Source organism: Oncorhynchus nerka, linkage group LG10 (genome assembly GCF_034236695.1).
Source record: "Oncorhynchus nerka isolate Pitt River linkage group LG10, Oner_Uvic_2.0, whole genome shotgun sequence".
Lineage (NCBI taxonomy): Eukaryota > Metazoa > Chordata > Actinopteri > Salmoniformes > Salmonidae > Oncorhynchus > Oncorhynchus nerka.
The window spans coordinates 24,395,453-24,411,381 of NC_088405.1; the positions used below are offsets into that span (position 1 = coordinate 24,395,453).

At 42.0% G+C, this 15,929-nt stretch overlaps 1 protein-coding gene across 1 annotated transcript; it reads left to right on the forward strand.

Moving 5' to 3' along the window:
* Positions 1-730: 730 nt before the first annotated feature.
* Positions 731-15,929, forward strand: LOC115135039 (coiled-coil domain-containing protein 6-like). The gene is made up of 9 exons (XM_029669242.2): positions 731-1,065; positions 2,121-2,270; positions 3,597-3,725; positions 6,140-6,243; positions 6,476-6,636; positions 8,385-8,541; positions 8,773-8,873; positions 11,420-11,541; positions 14,961-15,929. Exons 1-9 carry the CDS (start codon positions 817-819, stop codon positions 15,147-15,149), a joined length of 1,362 nt encoding a protein of 453 aa, XP_029525102.1. The 5' UTR covers positions 731-816; the 3' UTR covers positions 15,150-15,929.

A 15,929-nucleotide genomic window follows, 5' to 3' on the forward strand; every position in this document is an offset into this window, starting at 1 on the left:
CTGCACTTCTCCTGACATACATCTTCTTCTTGCCTTGTCAAGGGATGCAATTTAACCAGCTGTTACAATCAACATGAACCCCTCGAGATGAAGCGCTTGCAATCCCACCTGTAAAAGGCAGCTGCTTTGTCTTGATGTTCTTCTTTATCAATATCTACCACAACGCTTTTCCATTTCAAACAAGCGCGTTTTTTTCCCACAGAGCTATCTCCACATGGTGACGCTATTTTAACACGCGTTTGGTTGAAACCCAGAGCAAGGTCACACCAAAGACATAACTAACCAGATAGTTAATCCGTGTCGTTTTCAATGGGAGCAAATTACGCATAGCACAAACAAGTATGTGGGCAGAGCCAAGGACGAGCAAATTAGCGAAATCCTATTGGTGCGTTCTAGCATGTATTTGCATATTTCCGTTAGAGGAACGACTTTCTATTTGAAGTGCGCGTGTGCAGTAACTAAATTCGCCCTTGCACTCCTTGCAATTTAAAAAAAATTGTCAATGGATCACGTCTACAAAACGTAGCGTACTCTGTTCGTAACATATTTTCGTTTTTCGAACAGAAACTGTATTGAAATCGGGCTTTTGTTCGATGAGAAAATCCAGTTCCATCTCGCTCACTGCCAGCTACTGGGCTTCATCTCCTCGCCATATTTGGTGGGGAGTGGAAATACCATACGGATGCTTCAGATTTATACATCCGGTAAAACATCTTGCTCCATGTTCAGTCTTTGGTCACACCACACCGAATGTTCGTAGGCTGATGCACTACAAACACTGCAGCTCCCGTCTCCTCCACACTGTCGCACACAGCCATGGCGGACAGTGCAAGCGAGAGCGACACCGACGGAGCAGGGAGTAGCTCGGTTACCCTGATGTCAGCCTCAAATTCTAGCAAGCCGGGAGTAGTCATTTCACAGTTTCGATTAGAGGAGTTAACGAACAGACTAGCCTCACTACAACAAGAGAACAAAGTTCTTAAAATTGAGCTAGAGACGTTCAAACTCAAGTGCAAGGCGCTACAGGAGGAGAATAGGGACCTGCGTAAAGCTAGCGTCACCATTGTGAGTAACTTGTTTTGTTTTTTTGTTGATTAGCCTAGCTAGCTAGCTGACATTAGCTACATTAAAAAATGCATCTAGACATGTACGTTAAACGTACGAAATTGCAACTAGGTTAACAAACTAATGTTAACTAACTGGTAGCGAAATAAAGGCAACGGACGTAGCTAGCCATGTTAAGAAGTTAGCATTAGTTAGCTTAGCGAGCTAGCGTAGCTAGATGGTTAACTAACTAACCTAAATGTTAGCTAGCCCATTATGTTTTGGTGTTGCTAGCTAGTTCGCCAATGCCAGGTTAATTTGCTAACACCAATCGATCCATTTGAACAGTTAGTGGTGACCAAGAAGTTGACGTTTGTATCAAACGTTAGTTAACAATTTCTTCATTTTTTTATTCACTGAATCCTTTGCTGAGACTTGGCGTTTCCGTTTTTGTGCTTAACTTTACAGCTAACCCTTTTTTATTTTTTTTTTTTTATTTGACACAACTGTTGAATTTATAATAAATCATGACATACAGTAGCTACGTAGCTTAGTTCAACAACACCTACTCTGTCTGTCCAATGCATCGGTATGACTAGCATGGTTTTGATTTTTCTCCTTGTTCCCCTGTTTTGCGCCCCCCACCACCCCATTTTCTGTCTCTTATTTCGTCGCTATGACTATTGACAGTAAAACAAAAAATAGCTCGTTCCTCACTCCTTCAGTTACTGCAATGGGCTACTGCTTGAGTCATTGGGGGGACTGACTAACTGCTTCCTCTCCAGCTGACACAGACCTTCAATGCAGCAAACCTGCACCGTGTTATTCCTGCAGTCAATTAAAAGTCTTTAACAATAGGAATACCATATTTTAGCACAGACAGCTGTGAGCTCTGCCTAGCAGTGTGGTAAAGGTTGACATTAGATTGGCAATGACAAATAACTTCATATGGTGCCATTCTTACCCATTCCAAAAATCTCTTAACACAATTAAGGCATGTTTTATTCTGTGAGCAATCTTGCTGTGAATGCTGCACTCTTCTTTTCTGTAAATGTTACCTTTCTCTGTGACTGCAGCAAGCCAGGGCTGAGCAGGAGGAGGAGTTCATCAGCAACACCCTGTTCAAGAAGATCCAGGCCCTGCAGAAGGAGAAGGAGACCCTCGCTGTCAACTATGAGAAAGAGGAGGAATTTCTCACAAATGAACTGTCAAGAAAACTCATGCAAGTAAGTGACAGCCAAAAGAGAACTGGCTCTGAGGCACTTATGCCAAGTATTTGTCGCAGAGTGAAAATGGAAGGATTTGTGTTTGGGGTGGAGCGCATAACAGCAGTAATGGTTCTTGCCTTAAGTATTTTAGGTTATTTGGTCTCTCTTGCAACTGACCCACATGTGGCCCTGTGGCAAATATGAGCTGTTGACCTTTTGTAGTACTGACTAATGGTTTGATGTGAGAAGAAGAATGAATCTCACTGGACCACTCATGTGTTTTACCAGACCCTTGTTAAAGGTCAAACAGTCTGGCGGCTATTGTTATTGGTCCTGTTCCCTAACATGAAACAGACCTACTTCTGCTCCTAATTCTTTAGTGTCGACAGACGCTCCTTTGCCCCCTCCCCCCCAAAGTGTCGCTATAAAATGGTAGTTGTCGTAGTCATGTCTGTGGTAAGGAGCCACTTCTGTAAACATGGAGACATGTCTGACATACTTTTTCTTGTAAAATGTATTCTAAGGCACCAGGCTAGAACAATGCTAATGGGAATTTGTACTGGAAACCCTGTTCCACCACACCCCAGGCTTCAACAGTAAATGGTTAATAGTATTAGTATTTTCAGTGGTTTAGGCTACTACTACTACTATAAGGAGTGGGCCACCTATACCCTAGATGTCCTGTATCCACCTTCAGACACAGGTCTCTGTGGGGCTGCCCATTTCTAAACTGTTGTGAGGCTTCATAAATTATGTTTATCTTCAAACAAAACTCTTAGCTCTTGTCAGTAAGCTGGTATGCATAGCAGTTAAATACCAGAGCGTCTTTAGGCTAATTTAAGAGAATGTTAACACTTGATGTGGCCTGAAGCTGTTGATCATCTCTGAGAATGTTGCCTGCACAACTCCAGTCTGTTGTGGTGTTTCTATAACCGTCTGTGCCCCGAGAACAGAGGAACGTGAGGTTAGACTGTCAAAATGAACTCTAGCATGCAACTAAAATGGCTCAACCCCCTCTTTCTCAATTGTCCTATGTTTTATTTTGATCTGATGATTAGTCAGTGCTAGGTATTAGTCACAATTGTCTAATTTTTAACAAGCTATGAGCCACACCCTTTTTATTGGTAGATGGCCAAATGTGGTTACTTTGGTTGCTTTTGGCAATATCTAGCTGCACCGCCGCCATTTCACAACACATTCTTCTCCAGATCTCCATAATTTGAGACAAGCAGCACCAACCTATTACCCTCTCTATAAAAAAGATCTATCAACATCTAACCACAGTGCTTTAATGCAAATCTTTTCATTAGTTTCTATTAGTCACATTGATTTCTGCTCCCACAGTTACAACATGAGAAGGCTGAGTTGGAACAGCACTTGGAGCAGGAGCAGGAGTTCCAGGTCAACAAACTCATGAAGAAGATAAAAAAAATGGAGAATGACACTATATCAAAGCAGCTCACCTTGGAGCAGGTACAGTGACACAATGACACTATGTGAAATGACATTGACAGTGTCTGAATACCCATACTTGCATTCTAAATAGTCGGCTTGGGCGGTATCCAGATTGTCATACCTTCATACCGACCTTGTGCCAATACTGGCACTGAACACAAGGGGTGCAATTTTCAAACCCAACTGAGCCCTCGTAATCCAAAGGTTAGCAATGGTAACAAGTACATGAACTGAATGTTATAGTCTCTGACCTAAACTATTTCAGGACAGACATCCCAGCTCAAAGTTACACAAGTAACTCAAAATTGCTACAGTTTTCTGTACGCACAAAACAAATATTAAACACGCAAATCAAGCAGAGCTTGATTTTGGAAGAAGCTAAATGTGAATATTTGTTACTACTTTTTAAGTAAATACCTTTAATTAACTTGTGCAATACATTAGGAGATAAAGAACATCGCGTTCTTCATTTCACCCATCACATAATTTTGAAACTTACAGGTGGTGAGGTGGTGTTTGTTTAGCCAGCACAAAACTACGAGACCCAGTCACTCACGTGATCTAGTTACAGTATGGAATTCACAACTAAATGTTTGCCAGCTAGACGCCTTATCACTATTAAGTTAACTGTCTAAAATGTGCTAAATGCTCTGCAGTTGTGCATTTGGTTCGCTAATTTAGTAGGTAGCTAGCTATCTAGCTAAGTTAACCTCAGGTTCGGTCGTCGTCACCCCCCCCCCCCCCCCATGATATTGTTTGAGAGTGCAGAACAACAAAACTTTTATCATGGCAACTGGTTTGATACATTCACCTCTGAAGGTAAATACTATACTTACATTCACTAATCTTGCTTTTATTTGTCATCCTTAGTGTCCCAGAGATAAAAATGTACCATAGTTTTGTTTGATACAATCAATATCTATACTCAAATGTAAGAACTGTGTTCTACAGCTTGAATCCCTGCTGTGTCTCTAACCCCTGCTGTCTTCTCTATATATGTTCTATATAGTTGTGTACTTGAAAATGTATCCTTTCGGCACATTTGGGCAGACTTGATGCAACATTTTGAACAGTATGTGTTATTCTCCTACATTAATTTCACATTTCCACAAACTTCAGTGTTTCCTTTCAAATGGTATCAAGAATATGCATATCCTTGCTTCAGGTCCTGAGCTACAGGTTTGGGTTTGACATTTTAGGTGAAACTTTAAGGGGAAAAGGGGTCAGATCTTTGAGAGAGAACTTCAAAGAAATGTAAATAGACCAATAATGTTGAAACTATACTAAACAAAAATATAAACCCAATGTGCAACAATTTCACAAATTCCACAAAGTTACATTTCAGATAAAGAAATCAGTCAGTTGAAATAAATGTATTTGGCCATAATCTATTGATTTCACGTGGCTGGCAGGGGCACAGCCAAGGGTAGGCCTTGGGAGCTGGGCCCACCCACTGGGGAGCCAGGCCGGGCAATCAGAATACGTTTTCCTCACAAAAGGGCTTTATTACAGACAGAAATACTCCTCAGTTTCATCAGCTGTCTGGGTGGCTGGTCTCCGATGATTCTGCAGGTGAAGAAGCCGGATGTGGCGGTCCTGTGCTGGCGTAGTTACAATTGCACAGTCTGCGTTGTGGACATACTGCTAAATTCTCTAAAATAAAGTTAAGCGTTGGCTTTTGGTAGAGAAATTAACATTAAATTCTGGCAACAGCTCTGGTGGACATTCCTGCAGCCAGCATGCAAGTTGCACGCTCCCTCAGCTTGAGGCATCTGTGGCCTTTTATTGTCCCCAGTACAAGGTGTACCTGTGTAATGATCATGCTGTTTAATCTGCTTCTTGATATGGCAAACCTGTCAAGTGGGTGGATTATCCTGGCAAAGAAGAAATGCTCACAACATTTGAGAGAGATCAAATGTTTGCCCATGGAACATATTATCTCAGCTCATGAAATATGGGACCAACACTTTACGTGTTGCGTTTATATTTTTGTTCAGTATAGTAGATTATGATTTTTTTTCGCTGTATTTAACAACAGTTGTTAATCAGATATGGTGACGCGCTGTACCAAGATGAACAAATGGTGTGAATCAACGTAATTGCACATTAGATGACATGTTCTCAGTGTGGATGAGCTTAGTATGTTAATATTTTTTGCTTACTGTATTCAATTTTACTTATCAGTACGTTCTAAATAGTATGTAGTACCATTAGTATACAGTTTTAGTAAGTGGTAGGCAAGACAGATTTCAGAGACAGCCATTGTCTTGGTGCAGCTGAGTCTCTCCTGAGGACATAATGTCGGCACTCCCACTTAAGGGCATGTGCATTATCATGGAGTGTAGAATTCTGTGTGTGGGTGTGTATTTCTTTGTGGAAGGTAAGATGTTTTCAAGCTGAATATCTCTTTGCTGTATTCCCTTTGTTTCCAGCTAAGGCGTGAGAAGATTGACCTCGAAAACACATTAGAGCAAGAACAAGAGGCTCTTGTCAATAGACTGTGGAAGCGCATGGACAAATTGGAGGCAGAGAAAAGGTAGGATTTTGTTCTGTAGCAACCATATATTCTTTAGGAGTAGTATGTTTAGATCTAGAAAAACCTAGGTGCTGGAGTCTGGGAATGGTTGAAAGTAAACTAAATGAACCTTCACACTCTTGTATGCTCTCTATTGATTCTCTTTTATTAGGACTGTAGGAATAACCTATACAATGGTAAAAGGTTGACTTTTCCCTGTGTTGATTCATTGGAGCTCACTTGTCTTTGACAGAATCCTCCAGGAGAAGTTGGACCAGCCTGTGTCTGCTCCTCCCTCCCCCAGGGATGTTTCCATGGAGATTGACTCTCCGGAGAACATGATGCGGCATATCCGCTTCCTGAAGGACGAAGTGGAGAGGCTGAAGAAGAGCCTCCGTACCACCGAGCTGCAACGTGAGTTTCAAAGGCCAATGGTCAACAGTGAATTTACCATGACGTGACCTGGTTATGTAGAACCCATAAAACTAGATGCAGTAGTCTTTGCCACAATTCGGAAAAATGTTGGTGCTCAAGGAGGCTTTCATATGGCTTTGCTGTAGATTTACTGTCAGTTATTTTAACTAATGTGTTCTGTTCAGATTCGGAGTGTTTAATAGTCACATGGACATGGTTGCAGGTGTGATTGCAGGGTACAGTAAAAATCTTAAGTGCCAACATGCAGGTCTAAGTTAAATAAAATAATGAAAATGGTCATAAAAAAACAACAATAGAAATAGCACTATATACATAACTGTAACCATGATGAATAAATATATATCCATTGGGATGGAGGCAGAGTAGACTTGAGGGGGTGGGGGGAATGACCGTAGGGGAGCAGCATGACCATTGAGGGGGTGGGGGGACTAAGTGAAATAAAACATTATTAACAACTGAACTGGTGATGAATGTCGTTGGGGTGGGGGCAGAGTAAAAGTCTGTTGGGTGGGGGGAACATGTCCATAAGGGGAGTAGCGGTTGGAGCAGCTACTGGTGACTATTCAGCAGCCTGATGGTAGAAACTATTGGCCAGTCTTCCGGTTTGACATGATGCTCCTGTACTGCCCGCGTCTTAGTGATGGAGTTGGCGGTGGAGTTGCTTTACCATGTGATCTTAGAACAACAGTGGTAGTGGGTCACGGTAGAGTGCTCCTCTTTACAGGTTCATGTTCAATTTGGGAACAATGGTAATATTATCACTCAAACCAATGTGGACACACAGTTTCACCCTCAGACCGAACACGCACTCACATTTCCACCGGCAGGTTCCAAGTAGACCATAATCAAGCTCTTTTTCAATCCCCCAATATTATCTCTGCGCAGATCTGTCATTTCTTCTCAAATATCCTTAACTTTCTCAGTGAAACCTAACTCTATTTTAGTAGTTGACCGGTCCAGTTCAGCCAGAGTCTCGGAAATCCTAGACCTAGGCCAACGGCATGGAACATTGTTTACATTGTGGGAGGCAACCTGTTGGCTTAGGACAGGGGTCAGCAACAGGCCAAAACTGGCCAGCGAGTGATCTTGTCGCAATGTAATCAATGTATGAAATACAATCTATTTTTGGGCTTAGTTGTGGTAAAGTTTCCATGTACAGATTATTATAATTGTGTTCTGGCACCCCGACCATTCGCTCTGACAAATATCGGCCTGTGGCTGAAACTATTTGCATACCCCTGGCTTAGGGCAGTGTTTTCCCAACTCCAGTCCTTGTGTATCCTCAACAGTACACATTTTGTTTTAGCCCTAGGCAAGCACACCTGATTCAACTTGTCAACTAATCATCAGGCAACCACAACAAATGTGTGCTGTTGGGGAACACTGGCCTAGGGAGACGAGTTCAGCAGATGGATGCTCTGTTTAAATATTTGGCCACCAGAGGGAGCTGTCATATCAATCTATTCTGTCTAAAGCTCTTGGACCAAAATACTAACAAGCTGATGAAATCATGGACTTCAATACCAGAAACCTCTGTTATTAGAGACCAGACTTGACCTATTATATTTAGGTGCAATAGCTGCTGTACTACAGCAATAAAGAGCATAGACGAGCACTTTTGGAAAATACTGTTGCATCTTTGCTCTCTCAGAAAAATACATTGTTGTGTAATGACTCGTTGTTGTGTAATGGTGTTGATGAAACTTTATTTGTCCGTCCCCTCCCAGACACAGAGAAGCGGGCCCAGTACATTGAGGAGGAGCGGCACATGCGTGAGGAGAACATCCGTCTGCAGAGGAAGCTGCAGAGAGAGATGGAGCGCCGCGAAGCCCTGTGTAGACAGCTGTCTGAGAGCGAGTCCAGTCTGGAGATGGACGACGAGAGGTAGACATGAAACGACAACCCACAAAAACCCTCTGGTCCAACTTCACCATCTCCAACCAATGTTTAGTCTTTGCTCCACTGTCAGCCATGCATAACCAACCATCCAATAAGCAACCCCACCCCACACTCTCACTTCCTTTGTTTCAGACAGCAAATCATTGCTCAGGGATATGGGAGTGATATTTAGAGACAGAAGTTCATTGTCTAAACTATGGTCTTTTTACCCTTCAGGTACTTCAATGAGATGTCAGCACAAGGCCTGCGAGCACGGACAGTGTCCAGTCCCATCCCATACACTCCTTCCCCCAGCTCCAGCCGACCCATATCACCTGGTAGGGTATAGTTACAGGAAGTCCATGGCCCATGTCCAACACCTCATAACCACTAAACTCTGTTTTACGAGTATCTATTATGCCACTGGATGAAGGAAAAGGTCCACATAAAAAAAGAGCACCTTTGTATATTGTATTGTAATATGAATAGATGTATTCCGTTAATTATTAAGTAACATTGTATCTAGCTGTGTCTCTGGAACGCTCTGTTACAGGTTGATAGATCCTTACTGATAATTGGGTGAATTTAAGGTCCCCTTGGTACAAGTCCTGTCTCGGTTGCAAGGTCTCTGCTTGTTTTGAACGTCGGGTCAACAGGTCTATCAAAATATTAAATCTATTCTTAAATTCAATTGTAAACAGATTCAGGCAGCGCATGACTTATCCCCTGAAATTAAATGCTTCTGGAAAGTATTCAGACCCCTTCACTTTTTCCACATTTTGTTAGGTTACAGCCTAATTCCAAAATGGCCAAAAAATTTAGTCAAATTAAATTATTATCATCAATCTATACACAATACCCCATAATGACAAAGTGAAAACAAGTTTGTAGAATTTTTTACAAATGTATTCTGAACTTATTTAGATAGGTATTCAGGCTATTTGCTATGAGACTCGAAATTGAGTTCAGGTGCATCCTGTTTCCATTGATCATCCTTGAGACGCTTCTTCAACTTGATTGGAGTCCACCTGTGGTAACTTCAATTGATTGGAAATTATTTGGAAAGGCACACACCTGTCTATATAAGGTCCCACAGTTGACAGCATGTCAGAACAAAAACCAAGCAATGAGGTTGAAGGAATTGTCCGAGCGCCGAGACAAGATTGTGTCAAGGAACAGATCTGGGAAAGGGTACTAAAAATGTCCTGCAGCATTGAAGGTCCCCAAGAACACAGTGGCCTCCTTCAGTCTTAAATGGAAGATGTTTGGAACCACCAAAACTCTTCCTAGAGCTGGCTGCCTGTCCAAACTGAGCATTCGGGGGGGGCAAGAACCCGATGGTTACTCTGACAGATAGGATAAACTTCCAGAAGGACAACCATATATGCAGCACTCTACCAATCAGGCCTTTTTGGTAGAGTGGCCAGACAGAAGCCACTCATCCGTAAAAGGCACATGACAGCCTGCTTTGAGTTTGCCAAAAGGCACCTAAAGGACTCTCGGAACATGTGAAACACAATTTTCTGGTCTGATGAAACCAAGATCGAACCCTTTGGCCTGAATGCCAAGTGTTACGTCTTGAGGAAACCTGGCACCATCCCCATCCTGAAGCATGGTGGTGGCAGCATCATGCTGTGGGGATGTTTTTCAGAGGCAGGGACTGGGGGATTAGTCACGATCGAGGGAAAGATGAACGGAGCAAAGTACAGATGGATCCTTGTTGAAAACCTGCTCCAGACTGGGGTGAAGGTTCGCCTTTCAACAGGACAACCACCCTAAGCACACAATGCAGGAGTGGCTTCGGGACAAGTCTCTGAATGTCCTTGAGTGGCCCAGCCAGAGCCTGGACTTGAACCCAATCGAACATCTCTGGAGAGACCTGAAAATAGCTGTGTAGCGAAGCTCCCCATCCAACCTGATAGAGCTTAATAGGATCTGCAGAGACGAATGGGAGAAACTCCCCAGGTGCTACGAGCTTGGCACACCTGTATCATACCCAAGAAGACTCAAAGCTGTAATCGCTGCCAAAGGTGCTTCAACAAAGTACTGAGTAAATGGTCTGAATACTTATGTAAATGTGATATTTCAGTTTCACATTTTTTTATAATTTATTTAAAACTATCTATTTTTTGCTTTGTCATTATGGGGTATTGTGTGTAGATTGAGTTTTTTTAAATGATTTAATCCATTTTAGAATAAGGCTGTAACTTAAAATGTGAAAAAAGTCTAGGGGTTTGAATACTTTCCGAATGCACTGTATATCCCTAACCACATTGTTTTCCCTGACAGTTTCCAAAGTTAATACCAATTGAAGGAGACATTAGTCTGTTTCGGTGACATCCTTTGCCAGCAGCAAGTTCCTTTGAGTGATCCTGCAACTAGGGCTGGGTGATATAGCCAAAATATCATGTCAAAATATTTTTACATGTTTATGCTATTTTATATTTCTGAATAATACAAGTTCTAAATATGTTTTATGATTAGTGCTTGACCCTAGAATGGAAACAAGTGATTTTATTTGCATTTTTTTTCTTTTTCTGGTGGTTGTCTACTAAACCAAACTGGGACAACTGATAGTGAAGTAGTCCAATTTGTATAACTTTTCATTTAATTTAGGACTGTATATCAAAACATTGTTGTAGATGGTATTTTAAACATCCATACCGGTATTCACAATATATCGCCCAGCCCTACCTGCAACACACAGGCTCCGTATTCATCACACCTAAGCAACTGTGGTTTATGTTATCAGATGGAGTTGAAGGAAATCATGTGTAGCTAAGGCTGTAACTTAACAAAATGTGGAAAAAGTCAAGGGGTCTGAATACTTTCCGAATGCCCTGTAAAACACATTGCAAACTCAATAACGTTTTCTCTCCTCTAGGTCTGTCGTACGGCAGTCACACAGTTGGTTTCACTCCCCCGGCCACCCTGTCCAGAGCTGCCATTGCTCACTTCAACGCCCCCGCCCTGCACGTCCATGGAAGTGCCTCCCACGCCGTAGCGGTAAGTCTGCTCCGCACCTATCAAGACCAGCAATGGACATCTGAACCAGTTTGGTTTCATTAACAGTGCACTTAATAGTGCTATTTAAGTGTCTTGTGAGATGTTAATCTAACTGCTAACAGGCACAACACTGGGGCATTGCTAAAGCAGGAGCTAAACATGTTTTTGTTTTAAATGTAAGCGTTACTTATGGGCAGCGCAAGCAGAGGGTGAACCACTTTATCCTATTGTTCTCGGTTGTGAGATGCTCGTTGACTTCCTGAAAATGGAACCAGATTGTAATTGTACGCTTATGCCTTAGGTTGGCAAGTTACGCGTCTAGTGTAGCAGATCGGTTAGGGTGTTCTGTAGTGAATAGACCTAGTGTTTGGCTAGGGTGTTGATCAGGACTGTGAGCAGTACTGCTGGTTATTTGGTGCCTCGGGATACATTCATCTTCAGTATCAGATTATTTCTCATGGATTTGCCATGACACTGCCAAGAAAATAAATGGGGTTGAAGTGTAGATGGATGAATACCAGTTGTCCTCTAAAATGGCTCAATGGCACTAACCCAAAATACCCCGACTGTGGATATCATAGATACATTGATCCGTGCTGAGATGTAGCGTTAGTTGATCTCCTACCAACAACATGGAGGAGGGCTTGGAGTATGTGGCCCATTAATCTTTGTTGTGTTTATCTCATCTGGATCACATTGTCATTTGTTTGCTCTTGTGTCAGTCATTTGACATAACAAGCCTGTATGGTATTCCACATGACTATTTGAATCAAATCCGGTCTAATCGATCTGCATATAGAATTTTGCCCAACTAGCATCGTTGTGCTTGTATTGTCAAACCTATTTAATACACCTATGGTGGACAATGTAGACACTCAAGTCCATTGATAAGGTAGTAGAATGCTCTTGATCTATACTAAACAAAAATATAATTGCAACAATTACATTGATTTACAGTTAATATAAGGAAATCGGTCAATTTAAATAAATAAATTAAGCCCTAATCTATGGATTTCACATGACAGGGAATATAGATATACATCTGTTGGTCACAGATACCTTTAAACACTGGGCCTCAGGATCTCATGGTATCGATAAAATTAAATTGTGTTCGCAGCATACGCCTGCCCATACCATAACCCCACAGTTTAGCAAACTGCTCGTCCACACAACGCCATAAAAGTGGTCTGCGGTTGTGAGCCCGGTTGGAAGTACCGCCAAATTCTCTGAAAGTATGGAGGTGGCTTATGGTAGAGAAATTAACATTATGTTCTCTGGCAACAGCTCTGGTGGACGTTCCTGTAGTCAGCATGCCAATTGCACGCGCCCTCAATTTGAGGCATTGTGTTGTGTGATGAAACTGCACATTTTAGAGTGGCCTTTTATTGTCCCCAGCACAAGGTGCACCTGTGTAATGATCATGCTGTTTTAATCAGCTTCTTGATATGACACACCTGTCTGTCAGGTGGATGGATTATATTGATAAAAGGAAAAAAATGCTCACTAATCAGGATGTAAACACATTTGTGCACAAAATGTAAGACAAGCTTTTTGTGAGTATGGAACATTTCTACTATTTTATTTCAGCTCATGAAAAATGGGACCAACACTTTGCATGTTGCGTTTTTATATTTCTGTTCAGTGTAGTATATTTCAGTTCCATAGCCTATATGCCCAAAGATGACCTTTTCCCATACCATTGGTAACAATCTTGTGGGACCTCCCTGCCTGTCTTTTAAGTGTCCTTCCAGTGCCTGTGTTAAACTCTGCAGGTCCTCTCCCAGTGCCAGAAGGACCTGTGTGTGTCTGCTGTTCCATCTCTCTCATTACCACAGGCTTTAGGATGTTCTGTTCCCTCGCACTTCCCTTCCCTATGCAGGTCACTATGTCATTTGTTCCATTGCTGCACAGACAGACCTGGGAGCAGTCTAGAGCTATATGGATAATTCATTGCAAATGGACACTAAAATATACAAACGTTCTGAGTAGGAGACTGAGTAGAACATCTTGTGATTACATCAGTGACTTTCTGCTGCTGACTCCTCCTGGCTCAATGTCAACATTGTCTCTGTAGAGTGAAGCCATTCCCTGTGGTTATGGAGACAGGTTAACCAACGTTATTTCCATGTGTCTGACTGGCTGCTGGAAGGAGACACAGGAGTTTACCCTCCTCATTAGGTACCAGGAACACCCTGAGGTTGAAACTGGTTTCAGCTCAGTCAGGGCTCAGAGAGATTACTCTGAACTGAAGATTTATTTTCTCCAACTGAAATTCGTTTTCGGTTTCCTTGCGATCTCCCATAGGGAAAGGAACAAGCGCTCTTATTTTTTCCCTGAGTGTTTCCATGGTAACACTGAGTACTCATCCATGGAGCACTATGTCAGCGTGTGCCTCTGAAGTGTGTTTCTGGGTGGCAGCCGTCATTACGAAGACCCTAGAGCTCATTAGCACTAAGTGGTGGTGACTGGGAGCTTCAGGCCAGCAACCCGGACACTCATCAAAGCCAGAGTCTGTTCACCAGCTATTCGCCAGCACTTTGAATTTGTTTGACTCGCCAATGCTCACACAAGAGGGTTACTGTTTACAGGAAAAGTATTTGATGGTGTTCGATTTCAAATACTGTAAATCTTCAATTAATAGCCCGGGAGTTTATTTGCTTTAAATCACTGAACACAACAGGCGCTTATTAGAGACTGGCTGCTATTTCCTTAACACACAGCTTTTGCTCATTTGCATAGTTAATTGTTTAATTCCAGCATTCACGTCTAGCATTTTAATAACACGTGAAGGATTTATTTTTATTTTTTATGTATCAGTTGATACACTGTCACGTTTATTTTGTCTTAGTATGCGTTTGTATTTTAAATTAAATAGAAAACTTTCCCTTGACAGAATAATTATTAGATTGAGGGGTTGGGTTAAATGCGGAAGACACATTTCAGTTGTACAGCTGACTAAGTATCCCCCTTTCCCTTATTCTCTTGACTGTACATTTTCAGCAATTCTTACTTTAGCCACTGGGGGTCTGTATTCCTGAAGTTAACTCTTTTTGTCCTTACAAGTTAGCTAGCAATTCTCCAGCAGTTTCTTACTGGCGATTTTAAAAACAGATGTTTTTTGAGTCATTACTAAATTATTTAATGTAACAAATCAATCATTGAACCTCGTATACGTGTCATGGTAATTCATGGTGACTTCGTTGACAATTCATTTAGACCCAGCGTATATTTTAAACAGGTTTTGATGTTTGATATGGGTTCCGTTGCCCAGCTTTTAAAAGGGATAGGTGGCTATTTGAGACTGCGTTTTTATTTAAGTTTTTTGGTACAAGCTTTTGAGAAGGGGATATTTTGAAAGAGAATTGACTTAACTGAGAATGTTTCTCATCCATCTGTCTTCCCTCTTTTCTTCAAAACAGAGGCCCTCCCCGAGAAGAAGCAACAGCCCCGACAAGTTCAAACGTCCGACACCACCGCCCTCCCCTAATACACACTCAGGGGCGCAGCCTCTGCACCCACTCCCCCCGCCGACCCAGCCGATGGTCCAGTCCATGTCCTCTCCGGCAGCTATGTCGCAGCATGCAGCGCATCCCCCCTCCCAGCCTTAAAATGTGTGCTATTTCATGCTACGCTACTTCGACAACCTGGGAGTTGAAACCCCACAGAGCAAGTTTCTATGAGCTGGCAGAAGACCTGAAGCAACACAGGACGTTCTATGAGGAATTGATTGACTTTAACAGCGCTTCTGGGATTTGTAGGCCCATATCTATTCACCTTGTCTTGTACATTTGTTTTTTGCTTAGAACTGTCCCCGATTGGAATTGTTATTGTGGCGCTGACAACCAACACGTATGGTAACGTCTGTAGTGGTGTTTGTGGGCAGGGTGTGTTGGATCCCTTCCATGTCTACAATACCACAACATTTCAACTGCATTAATGTGCGCCCCCCCCTTGTTTAAAAGCAACTTGAGCAGTTGCATCCCAGTAAGAATCGCTTAAGTCAGATGTATTGTATCCCAGATGATCAGCGGGAGCTAGCGCAAATATGTTTTTGTTTTTTTTCCCCTGAAAGAATTTTAATGCCACACTGCTCGTCAAAAAAAGAACTACAACAAGGAAGATTGACACTGGTACATAAACCACAGATAAATGTTGCCTATTTGAGGTGTTAAAATGTAGTCTGAGGTGTTACAATGTATGTAGTCATGTACTCGCTTTCTGTCTCTCTCGTTCTCATGTAGTTCTAGAAGCTTCTATCATCTCTGTGGATATTCCTCGTTAGAAAACAACATAATGCTCTTTACACTAAGTATACTGCTATAACATTCTAAATGAATGGTACTGTTGAACTACATTTCTATGTATGATTAAAAGCTCTTGAAGATTTA